This window comes from Hyla sarda, chromosome 5 (assembly GCF_029499605.1).
Source record: "Hyla sarda isolate aHylSar1 chromosome 5, aHylSar1.hap1, whole genome shotgun sequence".
Lineage (NCBI taxonomy): Eukaryota > Metazoa > Chordata > Amphibia > Anura > Hylidae > Hyla > Hyla sarda.
Genome location: NC_079193.1, coordinates 302,370,666 through 302,395,043, shown reverse-complemented (window position 1 = coordinate 302,395,043; position 24,378 = coordinate 302,370,666). Strand labels below are relative to the sequence as shown.

Here is a 24,378-nt window from a genome sequence, read left to right as displayed (position 1 = left end):
ATGTGAAAACACAATTTTAGAAATGTTTGCAAATTTATTACAATGGAAAAAAAGTATAGCATTAAAGGGGTACTCCGGTGCTTAGACATCTTATCCTCTATCCAAAGGATAGGGGACAAGATGCCTGATCGCGGGAGTCCCGCTGCTGGGGACCCCCGGGATCTTGCACGCGACACCCCATTTGTATTCAGTCCACGGGTCTGATTACCGGCGACCACACGGCCGGCGGCATGTGAAGTCACACCTCCGCCCCTCAATGCAAGCCTACGGGAAGGGGCATGACAGCTATCCTTAAATGTTATCTTCTGAGAACTGTCTTGTGTTTCTAATAATTTCTTCCTTAAGAGCATAAAAATGCATAAAACAGATGACATCACAGAGATGCTGGTCATCAGTACTGGTCAGGTGTGGCGCTCTTTGAGCTCTGTCCATTTTAATGTGGGTATTAGGAGAACGGTCCAGAAGATCATTGAAGATAGTGGTCAAAACTTCCCAGAGCTCACTAGATACCGATTCAGGCAGATAACGTACATGCAGATTGTTCCTTCTATTTTCAATATCATCCTGCTGACTGACAAGGGATTGCAAGGCTTAAAAGGGGTACTGCGCTGCTCAGCGCTTAGAATAAACTGTTCCGAACACTGGAGCCGGTAGCTTGTGACATCATAGCCACGCCCCCTCATGACATCACACCCCACCCTCTCAATGCAAGTCTATGGGAGGGGGTGTGACAGCCATCACGCCCCCTCCCATAGACTTGCATTGAGGGGGCGGGGTGTGATGTCATGAGGGGGCTGGGCTATTATGTCACAAGCTCCCGGCTCCAGCGTTCGAAACTGTTTGTTCCAAACGCAGAGCAGCGGAGTACCCCTTATAATGGAGGCAGAAGTGGAAGACGGCAGGAGGGAGCTCCGAAGCAGTGCTTCCGCACACCACCTTAGCTAGACACCACCCTTGACATGTTCTCTTTAATAAATATTTGCATGGAATAAGAATAAATATACAATTAAAAGAGAGGGGACACTTTCCTCAAATCAGGTCTTTCATAAACTCACTAATAGGAGCATAAGCAGTATTATGATATTGAATGTTCAGTCAGATATCCAAAATAAAAGATGCAATTTAGATAAGAAAAAGGTATTATTTATCTTAAAAATATAAATATATATGGCATTATCTGCAGGGCCCTTGATCGATATATAAGGATAAAATACAATAAAATCTTTATGTAAAAGTATGTATAACGCAATGTGTATTGTTCATCCTCTAGTGTGCAGGCAATGTTCAATGTAAAGTGTCCGTAGCATACAAGTCTATGTTGGTATATACCAGTGGAGAGCTTACTGTCCGTGTAGTAGTTACTATGTAGCTATAGAAATACTTGTAGTCCCTGCAGTCGCTACATAACTAGTTGTAATAGTTCAGGACAGTTTGTCTCACCCGTCCTGGCGTGGTCCCGCGGAGCTCTCTCTACTGACCCGCTGTGGCCTCCAGCCTGGACGCCTAGTCGCTTCCTGGGTTTAGCGAGTGGTCAGCGCCGGCGAGCCAGGGGAGGGAGAGGTCTGCTGGCCGGCGTGCAGGTAAATTGCTTTGTGCGCACCAGGAGTGGATAAAGTTGATTGTAGCTGTATCTTTGCTTCAGTATGTGGCTGTTATAGATTGCTGTATAAGATGAGAGGGGGCTAGACGCGTTTTGAGATCTGCTGGATCTCTTTTTCGATAGCAATATCTCTATCTCTAGATATTGCTATTGAAAAGAGATCCAGCAGAGACAACCAACATTAGAGGGATTATCCAGGATTAGAAAGACCTAGCAGTTAACTATCGTAAACAGCGCCACACCTGTCCTCATGCTGGGTGTGGTACTACAACTCACACTAGTTGTTAGATCAGTATATAGAGGGTTAAATTACATAATACACACCTATAGATCACCCCTTTGGGTGACCCAAAAAAAAATTTATTTCGCTTATACAAAAAACCCATAAGCTTTATTACTTTCTACACAAACAATTTAAAAAAGTGAGCTATGGTGCCTAATTGAGTTGTTTCGTGTAGAAAATAATAAAGATTATTGAGGGACATTTATCAATGTTTGCTTATGTATTTTTTCCTTACTTTTTTTTTGCTTATGTGTGACTTATTTATCAACTGGTTTCAGCCTGTTGATAATTTTCTTTCAAGTAAGCAATTTTTCCTTTTTTACTTTGGTAGTAGCTTTTTCTTCTCCATGTTTGAGCTGGAGTAAATTTAGTCAATTTTTAACCCTGTTGCGATTGTCGCAGTTAATAAATACCTGACTACCCGTAGTCCATTTTAAAATTATTACTACATAGTTAATTTTTGGAAAACTTGCTTTTCTCGCCTTCCAGTCAAAATGTCGCACAAAAAATCGCGCAGTCGCAGTTGCGACAATTATAGTAAAGAAAACCTGACTAAACCCGTTGATAAATGTCCATAATGGTTTTGATCTATAGGTGTGTGGTACTACAACTCAGCTCTATTTATTGACTTCAAATGGAACGGAGCTGAAATAACACACAACACGAGGACAAGAGCGGCGCAGTTTCTAAAAAGATAAAATATTGTTTTACTAATCTAGGGCTGCAGCTAACGATTATTTTAATAATCGATTAGTTGTTGATTATTTCATCGATTAATCGGAGAAAATGTCAAAATGACCAAAAAAGGGGTTCAGCTGATTCTACTTGAAAAATTATGTACAATGGCCATATTAAAATTTTCTGGCATGTGATGTGACCAAACAGCTGCAATTTTTTATTTAGGGTTACGCCAGTTGCTGTCATTATTAATGATCTTGTACACAAACCAGCGTAAATTTGATACTACCACATGGGTAACTGTCTATTAAAATAAAATGTTAATGATTTACTAATATTTTACTAGTTCAGACAGTTAGCCATGCGGTAGTATCAAATATGTAAAAGAAAAAGTTATTTTACTTTTTTTGTATAGCAATAGGAAAAAGGGGGGAGCTAATTTTTATTGGAGGAGCGGTTAATTTACATTATTATTTTTTTGCTTTTTTTATATAGCGTCCCTATACACATGGGGGTATGTGCAGACTGCAGAGCATTGCTTTTACAGACCCTAGGGTGCAATGCTGTGCAGTCTGCACATAACCCCCCCCCCCCCCCCCCCCGTGTATAGCAGTGCATGTACATTCCTATATAGATGGGGGTATGTGCAGAGCACCCTTGTTCCCCCCTTTAGACAGCAGGGCCACCCCGCTTTAGACAGCAGGGCCCCATGTAGACATTAGTAGCAGCCACTCCAGTAGACGGCAGCCCCCACCCTTGTAAACAGCACTCACCTGCGGCCGTCCTCTGCCCCGTTCTCCAGTCCACATAATGTCATCCTATGGAGGAGCATGTGACATACACATCACTCTGCTTCCTCTGTAGCGTTACGCTGGGCGCGGGGGAGGAGGTGGAGTGATGTGTGTGTCACATGCTCCTCCATGGGACGGGATGTGGACGGGAGAAGCAGGTATCGGTTTTGGTATCGGGGACACTGAACGAATCACAGATATCATGCAATTTGCTAGTATTGGCCCGATACTTCCATTCACTGACACCGCCCGACATGTCCCTGCTGCTGCTCTACTTCTAGCGCAATTAGCGCGCCGCCGGGACATGTCTATTCTCTGCTGCTCCTCTCCGTCGGGTACAGAGATGAGCAGCAAAGAATAGACATGTCCCGATGCTGCGCTAATTTCGCTAAGAGTAGAGCAGCAGCAGGGACATGTCGGGCGGCGGCGGTGAATGAATGATGCCTACATGCGGGACAAGTCAGCTTCATTAATTCATTCACTGCAGCCGCGGACAACAAATCGGGCGATTATTCGACAACGAATCCCGTTATCGAATTTAATCAATTTTAATCGATTAATCGTTGCAGCTCTATACTAATCCTGGATAACTATCTTTAAATAACAACATTACCATGTAGTTTTTTTTTTATTAGAAAATTAACAACACATACTGCTATCAGTAAATACAATTAACTAAATTACATTCTCTTTTAAAAGTTCTGTGAACATCTACGAGATATTCCGGGCGAGTTCATTTCAGTGATGCATTCTATAGATTTAGTCAAGACTCCTTTGCTGCTTCCTTATAATTGACTTTTCCATCTGATACTTGGTGACTGTTCTTGTACTGCAATGAAATAGTTGAACAGATAATGAAATCTCCTATTAATCTACAAAAGAGATAATTTAGGATTAATAACTAGGTGAATGATTGTTCATCCAACAGTTATCATGAGTCGCATCCGGGGTGAAAGGCGGTGCAGCACATTGTGATAACACCGGCCCAGAGCACCAAGACTGTCTGATGTAAAGCAAACACTGCACAGCACCCACAGCATACTGTTCCCACTGTGACAGCAGCATGGTAATGTGGCAGCATCTCATGGATGGCATATGAAGGGAGAGCCTAAAATTAATGTAGTAAACCCAAAAAAACTATTCAATAGAAAGGACTATTTTGGAGATTTAATCTAGTCATAAACTGTAAAGTTGGCCAGACCATGGCAGAATGGGCTGACCATCTAATATGTATGAAGGCCTCCCTTCTCTGCCCTGACTGCCGAGAGAAAAGGCGGGCATGTCGGATTGTAGTTGATGGAGAGAGAAGCTGCTGCCATAGGAGTCTGCCAGCAGCTTTCTACCTTCTCCTGAGCCAGGATGCATGTGTATGGGAGGGGGGGGGGGGGGGGTCAGGAGATATAGCTATTAGATAAATAAGCATCTGACTAAGGACGATCGCTATTTAAAATGTATGGCCAGCTTTATTTCCCAACATGAAAACTCCAAATATAAAGAAAAGCTACAATGGAAAGGCCTACAAAAACAATAGGCATTCGGAAAAAGTCTAACGCCAGTATTCAGAACACTTAAGTATTAAAAACTTACTTATTTTTCCTTCCTTCTTTAGTTTGTGTAAATGATGAGTTAAGTTGAATTCTGCAGCTGCATGCAAATACTCTGGAGTATCCTATAGGAATAACCACATTAGGAACACATTTTATAAAGCTCAATAAAAAGTATGAGAAGTCATATGGAGTTTATACAGAGCCTACATGTATGGCACACATTCATTCTTGATAGTTCATTTTTTCTAAATTTTTTTTAACAAATAACAACATGTAATCTTGTTTAATGATTAAATGGGTTGTCTGGCCCATTGTGTGGGATATAAAAAATAAACCTCTGAAAGAGTCTTCCTGACTTTCTTACCTCTAACTATTCCTTCTCCTCTCTCTCTCCTTTCTTTTCCAGTACTACCCCCTCCCCCCCCATCTCATCTCACCCCACTATCTCTACTCAATCCTACTTGCCTGTACACCGATACCTGATTGTTCTTTGTTATTGGAGAACGCACCATGACCGTGAAGGCTGATAATATTACTCTCCTCATGGGTGTACTTTTTTCCTTAATATGTTATATTCTGAGTACCTACCGCACACATTTCTTTCCCTTTCGTTTTATACCAGGGCTGCCACATAAAACATTTGAGACTTCTGTTTGCAGTCACCTATTGACTTTACCTATCCGTCCCTACTGTGCTACAGTCCAGTTTTCCATGTGTTATCATACGTATTGTCTCGCACTACCGATTTGGAATCTCTATACGTACCATTGCCATACTGTTTATGAACAGCCCATTTGTGACTGACGTATTTGTTTGTATTTGTTTTGACTTGCAAGTAAAACATTTAATTTGAAAAAAAAAAAAAAAAAACCTCTCCCCCGATGCCATCATTTTTCTGAGCAGCAGCGTGACATGTTGGGCTCGGAAAACACCCGGTCCTGATGTGTCATACTGCAGCTCAACAGCGTTGTCACGCCTCAGCCAGCGATGATACTGCTCATGTTGGGTGGTTGCGTTGCCGAAGCAGCAACCGCAAGAAGCCCTTCAAGTTCTGTGCAACGGTGGGCAACCAGGCATGAGTAGCAACATTTGAAGCTGAACAGTGGAGAGCATATGGAGTGGCATCTTTGGAGTGACAATTTAAAGTGCTGTTCCAAGCATATGTAATATTGGTCAATATGCCCGGTAAAACAATGTGTGGTAAAACAATAAAAGCCAGCATACTTACCTCCCCGCTGCAGCTGTCAGATCTTCCAGTCCCAGTCCTGTTTTCTCTCCTTCCTATGATGTGCATCCAATCACAGCACAGCAGTGTGTGTGGGAGCAAAATGTAACAACGAAGAACAGGATAGCAGCAGGACTGGAAAATCTGATAAAGGCAGCGGGGGGAGTTAAAGGGGTACTCCGGTGAAAAACTATTTTTCCATATCAACTGGCTCCAGAAAGTTAAAAAGATTTGTAAATTCATTCTATTAAAAAATCTTAATCCTTCCAGTACTTATCAGTTGCTGTGTGCTTTAGAGGAAATGGAGTTGTTCTTTTCTGTCTGACCACAGTGCTCTCTGCTGACACCTCTGTCCATGTCAGGAACTGTCCAGAGTAGGAGAAAATCCCCATAGCAAACCTCTCCAATTCTGGACAGTTCCTGACATTGACAGAGGTGTCAGCAGAGAGCACTGTGGTCAGACTGAAAAGATCTACTCAACCTCCTGTGGAGCATACAGCAGCTGATTAGTACTGGAAAGCTTAAGATTTTTTAATAGAAGTACCTCTTTAAGTATGTCAGATTTTATAGCTTTATTGCACAGGAAGACGTATCCACCAGTATTGTATTTGCCCAGAAAACTCCTTTATTTGCTATATATTGACGCTTTTTACTTAATACTGCAAATATACAATTGGAATAAAGTTTTCTATACCAGAATACTTCTTTATGTATGGTGCCTTTCAACTGTTCAAACTCTTTTATAAAGTCAGGGGAACAAGGGAGCCTTCTGAGCCACTAAAGAGCACTGGCAGGGTCCACATGCCCTCACTTGTATATAGAACAGGAAATCTTCCTGAGGGTGTACAGATAAACCAACTATGTCCATATGGGTGCCTTTGATTAAAGAGCCCTGACAGGTGAAGGTAGAGCAATGAATTTCAGTCTCTTTTGAGGGGAAAGTGAGCTGAACTGCAGTAACTCTGCACAGCCACTACACAATGTATGGAGCTGTCCTGTTCCTGCTCTGTTTTCGGTATATGCTGGGACCACAGCTCTGACAAACAGCTGATTGTCGGGATGCTGGGAGTCAGACCTCCACCCATCAGTGATTGATGGCCTATCCTGAGGATCATAAATTAAAATTCCTGGAAAATGCCTTTAAAAAAAAAAGGCTTGATTCCTGTGTAAGGCAGATGAGCTAAAAACCTATATAATAGCTAGAAATGACAACCTGCACTGTTACCTCTATGCAGCTCGGGAGCTTCAGGACTTAGCAGAGATGTTCTCACATACCTTGTATACAATTTTAACAAGTTCCATAGCAGTCAAAAATGTTCCAGAATTCTCTTGCAAAGCTTGAAGAATTTGCTGTTCTCGAGCTTGTCTATGAAAAATATACTCCTGAATTTTGGCTCTTGCACCTTCAACAACAGGGCCATGACCTGAAGGGTAAAAAAGTGGAAACATAGTCGCATAATTAAATATCAGAAATGTAACAAATGTAAACACAATAAGGGACCTAACAAAGGACTAAAAACCTATGTCCAGAATGTGAGTGTTTCCAAGATGTTCTTCACAAATTTTTACTAATAGGATTATTCATGGACTAGTGACATGTAAAGTCAAAAGTTACTATAACAAGCTATGAGCTAAATTCTGCATCATCTTTCTCTCGAATGAGAAAGAAATGACTGACAGAATTTAAAGTGGTTTTGTAAAATTCATATCCTGCTGCGGGTGGGGACTAGGCGGAGCTGAACAAGAGCTGTGAGGAAGCAGGGTTAGGTGAGCATATGTTTTTTTTTTTTATCAATTTTTTCCCCTCTCCAGCAGGACATGTAGGGACAAATAGATAAGTTACAAATCCACAGTTCAGGAAGAAAATACAGTGACCCCCCCCCCCCCCCGACCTACGATGGCCCCGACATACGATAATTTCAGCATACAATGACCTCTCAGAGGCCATGGCATGTTGAAGGCAGCATCAACATACGATGCTTTTGTATGTCGGGGCCATCGCATAAACGGCTATCCGGCAGCGCAGACTGCTTCAGCTGCCACCGGATAGCAGTTTACAGTGCCCCATGTGGTCCGCTGACGATCACTTACCTGTCCTCGGAGCTCCGGAGCGTCCTATTCGGGATCCCCTGCATCGTCGGCGCTTTCCATCGTCGTCATCACGTCGCTGTGCACGCCGTCCCGTCATCCAATAGGAGCGGCGTGCGTAGCGACGTGATGGCGGCGACGGAGAGCGAGGATGCCGAGGAAGCAGAGGCCTTGCCGGAGCATCGGGGACACCCCGGGGACGCGGCGACATCCAGGGCAGCGGTGACGGTCCGGAGCGGCGGGGACACGTGAGTACAACTTCCTATACCAGTGGTCTTCAACCTGCGGACCTCCAGATGTTGCAAAACTACAACTCCCAGCATGCCCGGACAGCCAACGGCTGTCCGGGCATGCTGGGTGTTGTAGTTTTGCAACATCTGGAGGTCTGCAGGTTGTATACCACTGTCCTATACACTGTCCATATGATGGTTTCAACAAAACGATGGTCCATTTGGAACGGATTACCATCGTATGTTGAGGGACCACTGTACTAAAATACTAACCTGGGTAAATTTTGTCAGCTTTTACATCAAGGAGCTTTTCTAAAGATTTCATGTAATCGTACAACTCCTCAAACACAGCGGTTCCTTCTCCAAGTATGCAGTCCCCAGAGAAGATGGCATTTTCTTCCACTAAAACCAGAGCCATGTGATCATCTGTATGTCCAGGTGTGAACAGAACTCTAAATACAACACAGAAACATAAGCATCATTACATCTGTAAAAGTGAATGGGCTTTGTTAGTGCTGATATACAGATCAAGCTTCCAGGATTATTTTAAAAGGGGGCGGAGTCGTGACATCCCGATACTCCGGTGCCGTGGTTGAGAGTCTTCAGACACGGAGCTATCGTCGCACCGTGCAGCTGAGACAGGTGGGTGCTGCATGAGAGATTGCGGGGGTCCTCAGCAGCGGGACCTCGGCGATCAGACATCTTATCCCCTATCCTTTACGCGATAAGATGTCTTCGGGCCGGAGTACCCCTTTAAGCTCTTTCAAAACAAAAGTGTGCTGCAAATGGTTATCAGGTCAAAAGTGGGGCCCATTGACCAGTATGGATGTATGAAGCTTATTGGTTTCCATGTTTGGTTTCTAGTATGCTGAATTCTCATAGCTTTAGTCTGTATTTCCTCCCCAATAAGCAACATTTTTACAGGAACTATACTATAAGCACAAAACAAATTACCCTCATCAGTGCAATAAATGGAGCTTATGCTCTTTAATTAAAATCTAATATACCGATCATCATAATAGGCTAATTATTTAGTTCCACTTACCACCAGTAAATAAAGGATCAGACATCCATGTGTATGTGTGATGAGTGTTGGGATAAATTAAAAAGTGCAACTGTCACCTAAAATAGGCTTCTGAAGCTGTACACACGGTGCAGTAAGCCTATTTAAGCCATACCTGTGTTGATAATGCAGGATAATAACCCCCGTCCCTGATGTGGGTGTTGTCCTTGTCTTGTGTGTTCCATGTGTTACCAATTGCGATCCCGTGTTTTTCTTCTCCTCCTTTTATTAAAAACACCTTTCTACATCCCCCCCCTCACACACGCACACACACTCTTATCCCCTTTCCTTTTTTTCTCCTCTCTCCTATTTTTATTTTCTACTGTGAGCCTTTTTTTGTTTTATTTTATTGCCCTAATAGTGGGTCCCTGTGTATTGGTACGGTCGGTTTATTGATACTGTTCCTAATTCTTGGTTTGCATCCCACTGTATTGGGAGATTGTGTTATTTGCTTGTATTGCAAACAGAAAATAAATAATAAAAAATATAATAATACTGTCATGGCCGAAAATGTTGGCACCCCTGAAATTTTTCAAGAAAATGAAGCATTTCCCACAGAAAAGGATTGCAGTAACACATGTTTTGCTATACACATGTTTATTCCCTTTATGTGTATTGGAACTAAACCAAAAAAAGGGAGGAAAAAAAGCAAATTGGACATAATGTCACACCAAACTCCAAAAATGGGCTGGACAAAATTATTGGCACCCTTTACTTAATATTTGGTTGCACACCCTTTGGAAAAAAAAACTGAAATCAGTCACTTCCTATAACCATCAATAAGCTTCTTACACCTCTCAGCCGGAAGGTTGGACCACTCTTCCTTTGCAAACTGCTCCAGGTCTCTCTTATAGGAAGGGTGCCTTTTCCCAAAAGCTATTTTATGATCTCTCCACAGGTGTTCAATGGGATTTAGATCTGGACACCCATTTCTGGGTGCTTTTTGACGTATGTTTGGGGTCATTGTCCTGCTGGAAGACCCAAGATCTGGGACGCAAACCCAGCTTTCTGACACTGGGATGTACAGTGCAACCCAAAATCCATTGGTAATCCTTAGATTTCATGATGCCTTGCACACATTCAAGGCACCCAGTGTCAGCGGCAGCAAAACAACCCCAAAACATCATTGAACCTCCACCATATTTCATTGTAGGCCTCATTCCATTTTCGGTAAACAGTAGAATGATGTGCTTTACCAAAAAGCTCTATCTTGGTCTCATCTGTCCACAAGATGTTTTCCCAGAAGGAATTTGGCTTACTCAAGTTCATTCTGGCAAAATCTTGTCTTGCTTTTTTATGTCTCTGTGTCAGCGGTGGGGTCCTCCTGGGTCTCCTGGCATAGAGTTTCATTTAATTTACATGTCGACAGATAGTTCGTGCTGACACTGATGCTCCTTGAGCATGCAGGACAGCAGGACTATCTTTGGAACTTGTTTGGGGCTGCTTATCCAACATCCGGACTATCCTGCATTTACACCTTTCATCAATTTTTCTCTTCTGTTCATGCCCAGGGAGATTAGCTACAGTCCCATGGGTTGCAAACTTCTTGATAATGTTGCGCACTGTGGACAAAGGCAAATCTAGATCTCTGGAGATGGACTTGTAACCTTGAGAATTGATATTTTTCCACAATTTTGGTTCCCAAGTCCTCAGACAGTTCTCTTCTCATGTTTCTGTTGTCCATGCTTAGTATGGCACACACAGATACCCAATGTAAAGACTAAGTGAACTTCTCTAGTTTTTATCTGCTTTCTGGTGTGATTTTTATATTGTCCACACCTGTTACTTGCCCCAGGTGAGTTTAAAGGAGCATCACATGCTTGAAACAATCTTATTTTTCCACAATTTTGAAAGGGTGCCAATAATTTTGTCCAGACCATTTTAGTGGTTTGGTGTGATATTATGTCCAATTTGCTTTTTTCCCCTCTTTTTGGTTTAGTTCCAATACACATTAAGGGAATAAACATGTGTATATCAAAGGATGTGTTACTGTAATCCTTTTCTGTGAGAAATACTTCATTTTCTTGAAAAATTCAGGGGTGCCAACATTTACGATCATGACTGTATGTATGTATATATCACTATTTATTGCCTTTGCTTGCTATACTGGCACCATCTCTTGCTATAACATGTATATGGCAGTGTCTCCCTCTAAAGGCTCCATTTTCAAGTTTCAGTTGTCTCTGAGCTAGTGTATGGAGGCTACCTGCTATGTCTTCCATACACTAAATACACACACTCCCCTATATCTCTATAGCACCCCCTCAGATGTGGCAACAGCATGGAGGACATCTTTTCCCAGGGGATAAGGAAAAGATAGTGGTGATTGAGGGCCTCCCTAGAGTATTTTATGATATTGATATCATTTGCTATCGGTTGCCAATGGATATTCACAGTGACGACATTATGTACCCATTGTTTCTTTTGTTTATTTATTTTTTATTATTTTGGGTGATCTAATGCGCTAATATTTTAATGATTATTAGAGGTTAAAGCGGTACTCCAGGACACAAAAACATATCAGATCGCAGGGGGTCCGACTGCCCCCCACGATCTCCTGTATGGGGCCCTGGCTCTCATCCTGAACATCCGCACCAAGCGGCGGCCGACATGCCCCCTCAGCACTCAGAAACCTACAGCTCTCCCACAGAGTTGCATTGAGAGGGCATATCGGCTGCTGCTTTGTGTGGTGGAACAACAAGCCCCATTCAGGATGAGAGCCAGGACCTTATACAGGAGATGGCAGAGGCGCCCAGCAGTCGGACCCCCCGCAATCTGACACTTATCCCCATCCTTAGGATAGGGGATACGTTTTTGTATGCCAGAATACTCCTTTAAATTTTAGGAGGTGTTAGTTTTCTTGTACTCTACTGATGTATGAAAAGTTTGTTGAAAGTGTACAGCCTACTTAAAGTGAATGTCTCCCTTCTAACACCATGTTATATAAAAACAACATAATCGTGTTTATTGGCTAAAAATCAAGTGATCTATGTCTGTGCAAGGCATGAGCTCTGTGCCACAAAGATATTTATTAAATACCTCATATTTAAATGGGCACTGTCAGATCCAAAAACTTTTATATGTTGTTACAGATTGAAATTAAAGACCTTTTGTAACAAGGTTATTTAAAAAAAAGAGGATAAAGAAAGCGGCTGCCGAAAATCCCACCGCTAGAGGTCCCCATACCTACTGAGACACTAACCAGTCCTGCAGCAGCATCAGCTTGTCCATGAGTCATAGACAAGAGATGACCCATGGAGAAGGCTGCATGAGCAGACACACAAATCACCTCCCATCACAAGGAGAAATACGTTGCCTTGACCTGAGAGGATTTTTAACACTGTGATCTAATGGAAAAGTAGATTTTTTTATACTTACTGTAAAAAATGTAAAAAAAAATTCTCGGAGCCTCATTGGGGGACACAGGAACCGTGGGTATATGCTGCTTGTCCACTACGAGGGTGACACTAGACAACAGAAGTTGGCTCCTCCCAGCAGAATATACCCAACCACTGGCACCGAGCTAATTAGTTTAGTCCCAAAGCAGTAGGAGAGAGCCAAAAGAGAGCCAACATTGTCCAAGGAACAACCCAGATAAAAAATACAACCGAGACCCTCACGAGAGACAGCCAACCAAAACCTGAAAAACAACAGCTGCTGATGGGTGGGTGCTGTGTCCCCAAATGAGGCTCCGAGAAATGGATTTTACAGTAAGTATTAAAAAAAAATAAAAAAAAAAATCTACTTTTCTAGGTCGCCTACATTGGGGGGCACAGGAACCGTGGGACGTCCTAAAGCAGTTCCTGGGGTGGGAAAAACAAAATCCCAGCAAGAGGAAGTCAGGAGGAGGACTGAGCCACCGCCGCCTTGCGACCAAGCCCTGCATCGGAAGATGCAAAAGCGTGCATAGATGACCAAGTGGCCGCCTTGCACACCTGCATAGCAGAAGCCCTGTTCTGGACCACCCATGAGGCCCCCACAGAGCGGATAGAGTGAGCAGTAACTCGAAAGGGTGGGACCTTCCCCTTACAGCGATATGCCTCCGAAATGGCCGACTGGATCCACCTGGAGATGGTCGCCTTAGAAGCAGGAAGCCCCTTACGCCGTCCTTCGGGAAACAAAAACAGCGAAGGAGGAAACCACCTTCGGCAGAAAGGAGGGGACCGGAGGGAGTACCACTTTATCCTGGTGAAGGATCAGAAAGGGAGAACAGCATGAAAGGGCCACCAACTCTGAGACCCTCCGAATAGAGGTAATGGCCACGAGGAAGGCTACCTTCCAAGAAAGGAAACGAAGAATGACTTCGAAAAGAGGTTCAAAGGGAGAGCCCTGCAAGGTGGACAGCACCAAATTCCGGTCCCAGGGAGGAGTGGGGGATCTGTAAGGAGGAGCCTGGTTGGCCACCCCTTGCAAAAAAGGTGCAGAGTCAGACGCCAAGGGCCGTTGGAAAAGTATAGAGAGCGTGGACACTTGACCCTTCAAGGAACTGAGTGCCAGATGCGTTTCCAAACTGGTTAGGGAGAGAAAAAAAAAAAAAAACTGTGGGAGACAGAGACTGGGCCTCCCACCAGCGAAAATAAGCCCGCCAGGTAGAATGATAAATCCTAGCCAAAGAGGTCTTCCGGGCGTCAAGCATTGTGCGAATGACTTGGGCCGGAAAAACAAACAAACTTTGGCCTTCAACACCGCGAATTCAACCACAATGCCGTTAAATGCCGCAGAAGTGAATTCGGGTGGCAAAGGGGGCCCAGAGAGAAGATCGGGAAGATGCATGGGAGCGTCCGCGAGGAGGTGAACGACGTCCGTGTACCATGCGCAAGGCAGCCAATCCGGGGCTATGAGAATCGCGGAGATGCCTTCCGCCTTCAGCATCACCCTGGGAAGAAGAGAAGATGAAGCAATGGGAAGAGATACGGAAGGGAGAAGTTGGTCCAAGGGTTCACGAGCGCATCCATGGCAAGTGCCAGAGGGTCCCGGGATCTGGCTACAAAGCGAGGAACTTGATGGTTCCGGCGGGACGCAAACAGGTCCACGTCCGAAGTCCCCCAGCGGGTACATATCACTGCGAACACCTCTGGATGAAGAGACTACTCCCTGGAATAGGCTGTGGTGCGACTGAGAAAGTCTGCCTCCCAATTGTCCACGCCCGGAATGTGGACGGCCGAAATTGAGGGAACGTGGCACTCTGCCCAGGAAGGAATCCTGTCTGCTTCCGCCATCGCCAAGGCACTGTGAGTGCCCTCCTGGTGATTTATGTATGCCACGGCTGTGGCGTTGTCCGTCTGGACTCTGACAGGAAACGACCGAAGAAGTGACTCCCAATGCCGAAGGCATAGGAAAATCGCCCTCAGTTCCAGAATGTTGATCAGGAGACGGGACTCCCGGGAGGACCAACGGCATTGGACAGTCATGTCCTAGTACACTCCTGTCCAGCCCAGGAGACTGGCATCGGTCGTCAAGACCCGCCACTGGAGGGGGAGGAAGGAACGACCCTCCCAGAGAGGAGGGGACTGAAGCCACCAGCAGGGAGTGAAACTCAAAGGGACAGCTGGATGGAGTGATGGGATAGGGGAGACTTGTCCCATTGGGGCAGGATGGCCAGTTGCAGGGGATGATACCTGAACTGGGCAAATGGAACAGCCTCCATGGAGCAGCCTCCATCCTGCCCAGTACCATCATGCAGGTTCTGATCGAGACTGGAGTCATGTGGCGGAGGAGACTAACTTCCGCACTCAACGCACGTCTCTTGTCTGCTGGAAGCCGAATCCTGGCCGCTGCGGTGTCGAAGTGGAGTCCCAGGAAAACCAGGAACTGGGAGGGAGAAAGATTGGACTTGGCTCCATTGACAATCCAGCCGAAACGCTCCAAGGTTTGGAGAGTGATGTGGAGGCTTTCCAGGTGCTCCGACCAGGAGGGAGCCTTGACCATCAGGTCGTCCAGGTAAGGAAGCACAGAAACTACCCGAAAGCGGAGGATGGCAATAACTGCTGCGAGGATCTTGGTGAAGACCCGAGGGGCCGTGGCCAGCCTGAAGGGCAGAGCCACGAAATGAAAGTCACCGGCAGGAACTGGAAACCGTGGGAAACGCTGATGAGACGGGCAGATGGGGACATGTAGGTAAGTATCCTGAGTGTTCACAGAGGACAGAAACTCGCCCGGGTCCATGGATGCAATTAATGATCTCAGAGATTCCATGCGGAAATGTCGCACACGCAGGTGGCGATTGAGCAGTTTGAGATCCAGGACAGGACGAACCTTGCCTTCCTTTTTGGGGACAACAAAAAGATTGGAGTAAAATCCTGAAAAATGCTCCTGAGGAGGAACTGGCACAATCATGCCTTGGGACAGCAGGTTGTGGAGAATGGACTGAAACGCCACAGCCAGAGCAGGGGACCTCGGAGGGAGGCACTGGGGAAAAAAAACGATTCCGGGGAAAAGAACAAAACTCTATCCGGTAACCGTTGGAAACAACATCCCTGACCCAGGCATCTGAAACTCGTGCCTCCCATATGTCCAAGAAAAGGCACAGACGACCACCCACCCGAAGAGGAGCCCAGGATGGGGGTGCCCTTTCAGGCAGAGGAAGGCTTAAAAGGTACCGGGCTTAAATGGCCCAACCGGGCAACAGACTTCCAGGGAGCTCGAGATTTATAGGAAGGCACCTTCCGGTCCAGAGAAGCCGAGGGCTTGTCCGTTCGGGTCGAGGCGAACCGAAATGGATGAAAGGAAGAGACCTAACGGCGTAAACCAGTACGCCTAGGACGATTTTGTGGCAACAAAAAGCTTTTGCCGCCCGTGGCTTCTGAAATTATTTCATCCAGCCGCTTACTAAAGAGCCAGGCTACTGAGAAAGGGAGTACCGTAAGAGAGCGCTTGGAAGCGCGTCCACGTTCCATGCCTTGAGCCACATGGCCCAACACAGAGCCACCAGGTTGCTGGAAGCGAATGCCGCACAGTGGGCTGATTCCAAGGCTGCTGAGCAACGGTAGTCACCGGCATTTGATGTGCCAGGTCAGCTAGGTCATCAGGCGAGGACCCAGAAAGTAAACCCTGGCGAAGTTGGGAAGCCCAAGCCGAGAGAGCCTTAGACACCCAGGTAGAGGCAAACGCCGGTAAAAGCATAGAGCCAGCCACCTCATAGGCAAACTTGGCGAGGTTCTCAATGCATTTGTCGGAAGGATCCTTAAACAAAGCTGCGTCTGCCAGTGGCAAAGTGGTAGACTTTGACAAACGGGACACCGGGGATCCACCGTAGGTGGAGAGGTCCATTTAGAGACCAGGTCCTGAGTGAATGGAAAAAGGTCTCGAAGCTTCTTAGAGCCCTGGAACTGCTTCACAGGGTGCTTCCATACCGCATCCAGTTCATCAAATTCAGACCTGGGGAGGGTGTCTTGCCCTGCGGAAGGAGACTTCCAGAACTGCCTCGAAAGTTCCAGGGTCCTTCAAGTGAAATGTGTCTCTGACAGCTGACACTAGGCTGTCCACCATGTCCGACATACAGGAGCCAGTATGGGGCTACGCTGCATCATGCCAGACCGCAAAAGGTAAAGCGAGCAGGGGCCTGAGGGGGACCCAGACCCAGGGTTGACCACCTGAAACTGACCGTTGGCGGGAGGGGTTAACGGTACATACCTTATTTGTTGTGCCCCTACCTCGCAAGTGGGAGACCAAGCAGCCCCATGCTCCTTTCATCCCAACCTATGAAAAAAAAGAGAGAAAAGCTAACTGGAGCTTACTAGAACAGACCTGGGTCTGCCTCCTACTGACAAGCTAAAACTGATTAGCTCAGAGTCAGTGGGCAGGTATATCCTGCTGGGAGGAGCAGACATCTTTTTTGCCTAGTGTCAGCCTCCTAGTGGACAAGCAGTATAGATCTACAGTTCCTGTGTCCCCCAATGTAGGCGACCGAGAAAGAGGGATTTTAAAAATAAATTTAGGTGATAGAGGCACAAAAATGAGATGTACATGGTCATGGTAACATATCTTTATTGTGAGATCTGACAGGTATGTTTTAAGCATTTACTTATTTCAACAAATTTCTGACAACATTGCGATGTCAGAAATTGCCCATTTATTTCTGGTTTGCAGAAAGTCATGTGTACAGATTTATGGAATATCATACACTTTCTATATCTCAGTACACCACTTTCTAGGCTCTGGGGAGACTAAAGCAGATACAAAGGAGCCGGGTTTCATAGCTAAGCGTTTTAGCGACTGGCGAGGGTCTCACAATGATTTGGCAGAAATTTCTTAAAATGATAGATACTCTTTAAAAAGCAAAAGTGTGAAACACTGGAGAAGTATTCACACTAATTCTGGCACAGGCACTAAGAATACACTCAGCTTCCTTGTCTAAACCATCAGTCAATGCCTTATTCTGACAGATCTGCTACATGTGTAGCCCGTGTTCTTACCTCAAGGTTGCTCCCTCCGTAGTTATCACATCTCCATCTTTAAGGTATGTGTACTTTTGCTCTCCTGCCCCAATGACCTCTTCTTTATGTGGGTTGCGGGGAAGTTTGCTAATACCGAAGTCTGAGCCTTTAGAAATGAGATAATCCATTATAACTAAAATTATTCACAATTGTAAACTGCGACACATATGTAAAAGGGGGTTGCAGTTTTATGGAAATAAGGCTTATACATTTTATAATATACGTATCATACTATGTATACCAAACCCTGCCCATTTTTCTGTGTTTGCTGTCAGTGAGTGGAGCCATTAATTGATTATATTCAGAGGCTGAAAACCGTCATGGTCACAGCTGGCTCGGATACATAAGCCTTTATTTATTTTATTTTAATTGCACACCATACCTCACTCTCCCATAATTCCACCTCTGCTGTGATGACGTCAAGTACAATGCTCAGGTGATGCTGCTGCGCATGGGACTGGTTGCAGCATCATGTGACCAATGTATGTGACATCATCATAGTAAGCATGGGAGGGGACACCAAAGCCAGGTTCTAGCCTCTATTATATTTTTAAAAGATACCGAAAATACTTTATATTTTTATTCTCCGACAGCAAGCAGAAATCTTGATCACTGCGAGGATTTAAGGCTATGTTCCCACTGTGCTTTCTGTTGCATATTTTAGTGTGGGAGTGTGCATTACACACCTAAATATGTGTCTAAAGTGCCCTGTGGTGCACTTTTATTTTTAGTGGATTTGATTAGAGATGAGCAAACTTACAGTAAATTCGATTTGTCACGAACTTCTCGGCTCGGCAGTTGATGACTTATCCTGCATAAATTAGTTCAGCTTTCAGGTGCTCCGGTGGGCTGGAAAAGGTGGATACATTCCTAGGAAAGAGTCTCCTAGGACTGAAAGCTGAACTAATTTACACAGGATAACTAATCAACTGCCGAGCCGAGAAGTTTGTGACGAATCGAATTTACTGTAAGTTCGCTCATCTCTAGATTTGATAAGGGACATGCCAAATATTCACACGTATTCCGTACGGAAAGCACATTGAAAACCAGGGCACATATTAGCCCCATTGATTGGGATAGTAAGGTACAGGCAATAAATGTGGAAATTTGATGGTATCCCTTGGAAAAATACGCTGTGTGATCTACCCTTACACATAGGGGGAGATTTATCAAAACCTGTGCAAAGGAAAAGTTGTCCAGTTGCCCATAGCAACCAATCAGATCGCGTCTTTCATTTTCCAGAGGCCTTGGTAAAAATGAAAGAAGCGACCTGATTGGTTGCTATGGGCAACTGGACAACTTTTTCTCTGGACAGGTTTTGGTAAATCTCCCCCATAAAGTATATCAGGAAGTTGCATAACCTTAAATTATAAAATGAATACACTTTATTAACCTAACACTGAAAAACCTTTTAATACACCTGATTTAAAGGGGTACTCCGCTGCTCAGCATTTGGAACAAACTGTTCCGAACGCTGGAGCTGGGAGATTGTGACTTCATAGCCCCGCCCCCTAATGTCACATCCCGCCCCCTCAATGCAAGTCTATGGGAGGGGGCGTGACGGTCGGGGTGTGACATCAGGAGGGGGCGGGGCTATGACGTCACATGCTCCCGGCGCCGGCTCCTGTGTTCGGAACAGTTTGTTCCAAACGCTGAGCAGCGGAGTACCCCTTTAATAAGGAAAAGAAAGAATACAATTGTGGTAGCGTACTTTGTGGTATAGCCTTCTGAGGGTGTAGGGTAGTTGGGGTGTTGCTGTTCTGGATAATAAAAGGGCGCTGTTAACCCTTGTCACTCGTGACACCAGGGTGAGGGTTAAATACTGTAATGTTGCTAGGGCCTATCGCCACCCTTCCCAAGAGCGATAGGTGAATGCGAAATAAATGGATTGTCCACAACCACTGTCAACTGAAACTTGCAGGAACTTTTACTGACGATTTTCTGAAGCAGACAATAGCGATAGAAGTCCATGAACAAAGTCCATTTATATTTGAGCAGCGATTGACAGTTGGTTGAGATCAGGTAAGCTCAGTTTAGCTTTAGGAAAGATTCCGTTGCACAGATCCGCTGGATTTAGGGGTGCGTTTAGGTCCAGTGATCTTGCGGAGGGTAGCGGGGAACTAAATATCTAACACCGCTGTGATGTAGGCCGAGGCCGCAAGGCTTTGGCCTAGTAAACGTACTTGAAAGTTGCGGAGGTCCTACCTCGTTCAATGCCAGCAACCCAAGAGAGAAGAGAGATGATGCTGCTTGCTTGGCAGCGCAGGAACAAGAGAGCGATTAATGGCTGCAGCTCCCTTATATGGGCAGGGGCTGAGCCAACTGTCACTCACCGTTACATGGCATTATGGGTGAACACGTGACTTAAGAACCACCTAAGGTCCTTCAACATGTCACATGACCCGCAGGTCCTGCGGCGCTAAAACAAGTGAGTAAAACTATATACACATCTACAATGATAATATTCATAAATATGAAATTACTAAGGGGTGACTAGGTGCTTCTTAAGGAAGCGAATCCCGATAGTCCTAGGGACTCTGACTTTGGGGACTAATAACCAAGGCACAGTATGAAATACGGTGCCGGGACACCACACAATATTGGATCAGTAGATATCCATATAACAGCTTTGGGCCTATGGTGGCACCTTTGAGAATACACAGCAGTGGTCTCCAAACTGTGGACCTCCAGCTGATGCAAAACTACAACTCCCAGCATGTCTGGACAGCCAACAGCTGTCTTGTCATTGTGGGAGTTGAAGTTTTGCAAGAGTATATACAGTACATGTATAATTTCTATCAATACTAACACCTTCTGGGATGTAGCTTACCAGTTGGGATATCCCTGCATATATCACTAATGCCCCCCGAGTGGTCATGGTGCCAATGGGTGACGATTATTTCCTGGATTGTAGTTTGGGATTCATTCAGAACTTGCTTCAGGTTGTTGATATATTCTGGTATTGCGGGCTCTCCTGTGTCTATCAGTATCCTCCTGAATGGATAAAGAGCATTTACATAGTAACCTTACAGTCAGTTAAAGGATTACTATAAAAAATATTTAAATATCATAAGAAATATAAACTCATGGCGGATACGCTGAAGATTTTCTGCAAACATGTTACAGATGTTGACTTACCTATTGAAGTTATTAAGGAAAACGTGTGTGAATATAACCATTAAGGCCCGGTTTACACTATGGAGTGTATGTGCAGAAAATCCACAATGATATTCCATGCAGATTCCTCCTTGCAGCAGCCTCCCATGGATTTCAATGGTAATTCTGCTGTTCAGTACACATGCGCAACCTTCGCTGGAATCCAAATCCTCTTTGGATGATCCACAGCAGAACGTCCGAAAAGGATGTGGATTCCAGCAAAGGTGTTAAGTCTTCTGGTGGGATCTTCCAGAGAAGTACTGTTTGTCAATGGGACGGTGCTTATGTCCGCAGCCCCTCCTTTCTGGTCTGTTATAGTGCCCTTACACTAGAGGCCTGCATTGGCATTGGGAATCCGCGTGACCCAACCCAAAACCTGCGAGCGGTCAGGAGGCTGCTATGGGCGGGGGGTCCGGCACTATGCCTGCGGGTCCTGCAAAATCCAGCAACAGCCTCAATATAACTCGAAAAGAGACAGTGACTGTCTCAAAGTCACTCACAGTGCCCCTCCCAGTACTGTCTCGTCCCTCTGCCGCCAAAGCCATTTTGTGGAGCCCACTGAGTTCAGCCTGCCTGGAGTATCGTGTATTGTACTCTCTCCATCTTCTCCTGCCAGCCCGGTAGGTCAGAGAGCTGCCACCACCAATGTTCACACACAGGGACACAAAGTGCCCTGTGCCCATGCTGCGGCCCGGCTGGGTATGTAAGTGACTGCATCTTGGTAATCCTCCCAGCCAGGGCCTCTGCACTGCTATGCACATGGGGGTAAGTACACTGCAGAGCATTGCACCCTAGGGTCTTCTACAGACACTGTGGTGCAATGCTCTACAGTCTGCACATACCCCCCACCTGTATAGGAATGTACATACACACACTGCTATACACACGGAGGGGGAAATGTATGTGCAGACTGCAGCGCATTGCACAGCAGTGTCTGTAGAAGACCCTAGAGTGCAATGCTCTGCAGTCTGCACATACCCCCACCTGTATAGGAATGTACATACACACACTGCTATACACACGGAGGGGGAAATGTATGTGCAGACTGCAGCGCATTGCACACCAGTGTCTGTAGAAGACCCTAGGGTGCAATGCTCTGCAGTCTGCACATACCCCCACCTGTATAGGAATGTACATACACACACTGCTATACACACAAAGGGGGAAATGTATGTGCAGACTGCAGCGCATTGCACACCAGTGTCTGTAGAAGACCCTAGGGCGCAATGCTCTGCAGTCTGCATACCCTATGGGAGTACTGCTATACATGGGGAGTATGTGCAGAGCATTGCACCCTAGTAACTACATTCCTATGTTAGCAGGAGCAGGCGGGATTGGAAAACCAGTCCTGTGCAGGGCTCTACCTTACACTGCTCTCTATTACAAGGTATTCACTAAAATACAGTTTCCTAGCCAGGGTGCCTCCAGCTGTTGCAAAACTACAACTCCCAGCCTGCCCGGACAGCCGAAGGCTGTCCGGGCATGCTGGGAGTTGTAGTTTTGCAACAGCTGTACCCTCATTGGACACTGCACAATAAAGACTATAATGCACAGACCAAAGCCCAGTATTAGCGGTCTATGCATACAATACACACTCTGCGTTATTTTTGACAATGATCTCAGCCTACAATGTAAGCAGTCACAGCACTACAAGTCCCAGCATTTCCGCACCTGTAACGTTCCTGCCATACTAAAGACAACCGCTAAAGGCGCTGTGCTCACCGATCCCTACCCACCTCCGGCCGGTGCCCACCAGGTAGGTGTTGGTACCCTGTAACGTCATGGGCCCCGGGTTACAGCCCAGCACCCGGATCACCCGGGAGGACAACTGCTCGACCCGGGGCAGAAAGGACAGCGCCATCCTGGATTCCAATATGGTAACTACACATTCCTCTGACGTCGAGCAGTCATGTGACCTGTATAGTCACGTGATACCTCTGGGAGGTGCTGTTCTCCCCTGCCCGGGATCTGGGTGATAGTTCCTCCTTCTAATCTACGGGTTGCCCTATGGATCGTAAAGGTGACTGGAGTTTCATGACTACAATATGGCTGTCGTGCTACTTAGATTTATGGGAACTTGTAGAGTGGTGCAGTTGCCCATAGCAACCTATCAGATTTCACCTTTCATTTAGAAAAAATCGGCCCTTGAGACCTGATGCTCTGGGCAACTGCCTGCGACCTTGTATATCTCCCTCATGTGTCGTCCATGATTAGAAAAAAAAAAGTACGCGCCAAACATGGCAATGGGCTGTGCCCGCTCCATAATAAGCTGCAATACCAGACACCGCCTGCGAACAGACAGGGAGCTGTTTGTGAAAAGTTTTTTTTTTGTTTTCTTTTTAATAAACTCCCCTTTTATAAATATATTTCTTGCGCATATGAGCAAAAACAAATGTTTTTAGGGCTTGTCACTATTGTTCACTATGAGGTGGGTTAACCCCTTATGGGTAGGGTCACACACACAGTGTATTTGATGCTGTGAGAAATCTGCGGGAAATCTGCTGCATATGCGCTATAAGCAGACACGAATACGGTGCAACCAATCAGCTTGCTTCTTTCATTTTGCAGAGGCCTTGTTAAAAATGAAAGAAGCGATCTGATTGGTTGCTATGGGCAACTTTTCCTCTGGACAGGTTTTGATAAATCTCCCCCAAAGGGCATTTCCCCGCTGCAGCCCTGTGTGTGCGGTGAGGTGCGGAGGCCGGTCAAGCGCAATGACGTAACTGTGACATGCGGACGGCTTCAACCCTTACTGCACACACAGGGCTGCAACAGGGAAAGCACTGTCCGTCTGCTGCTTCCGGCAGATTTCTCACAGCATCAAATTCAACATATGCACTGTGTGTGTGTGACCCTACCCTAAAGGGGTGTTCCAGTTCCTCACTGCAGTTCCTCTCCGACACTCCCATAGAAATGAATAGAGTGTGTGTTGTCTGCAGGGCATGCTCTCTTTCATAGTTGGGGCCTCATTCTGAAGATAGCGGGGGTCCCAGCAATTGGACCCCCCACGATCAGAGACTTATATCTTATCCTGGGGATAGATAGAGTAAAATGTAATTTGGCTTTCCAGGCAACCATAAAAGGCAACTTAACACCTGCCAGGGGATAAGTTGTTTTTCACTGGACAACCCCTGAAGCCCCTTTACGGCAGGATCCTTTTATTCACTACTTCTTGGTCTGGGGGTCGCATATAGTCAGGTCACCCCCTCCCTGTCTGGTCAGGGGCTACCAGGCCATCACTGAGGCGGCGTTTTGTTCACCATGTCATCAGAAGTGCTGGAG

General features: G+C 45.6%; 1 protein-coding gene across 2 annotated transcripts; it reads right to left on the bottom strand.

Annotated features, from left to right (window-relative positions):
• Positions 1-3,967: 3,967 nt before the first annotated feature.
• LACTB2 (lactamase beta 2) lies at positions 3,968-23,021 on the bottom strand. 2 transcript variants are annotated; one of them, XM_056522093.1, is made up of 7 exons: positions 22,833-23,021; positions 20,771-20,934; positions 17,920-18,046; positions 8,716-8,894; positions 7,400-7,548; positions 4,940-5,021; positions 3,968-4,181 (listed from the first exon to the last, which is right to left on the bottom strand). In XM_056522093.1, exons 1-7 carry the CDS (start codon positions 22,955-22,957, stop codon positions 4,138-4,140), a joined length of 870 nt encoding a protein of 289 aa, XP_056378068.1. In that variant the 5' UTR covers positions 22,958-23,021; the 3' UTR covers positions 3,968-4,137. The 2 variants fall into 2 exon arrangements, with proteins under 2 accessions (XP_056378068.1, XP_056378069.1); XM_056522094.1 differs by lacking the exon at positions 22,833-23,021 and adding an exon at positions 21,079-21,551.
• Positions 23,022-24,378: the final 1,357 nt, after the last annotated feature.

Excerpts from the sequence above, each read along its gene's own strand:
- LACTB2 (XM_056522093.1), bottom strand. The coding sequence starts at position 22,957 with ATGGCGCTGTCCTTTCTGCCCCGGGTCGAGCAGTTGTCCTCCCGGGTG. Across the intron at positions 7,549-8,715 it reads AGCTGACAAAATTTACCCAG|GTCATGGCCCTGTTGTTGAA; the intron begins GTTAGTATTTTA and ends TTTACCCTTCAG. Across the intron at positions 5,022-7,399 it reads TTGTTAAAATTGTATACAAG|GATACTCCAGAGTATTTGCA; the intron begins GTATGTGAGAAC and ends TTATTCCTATAG.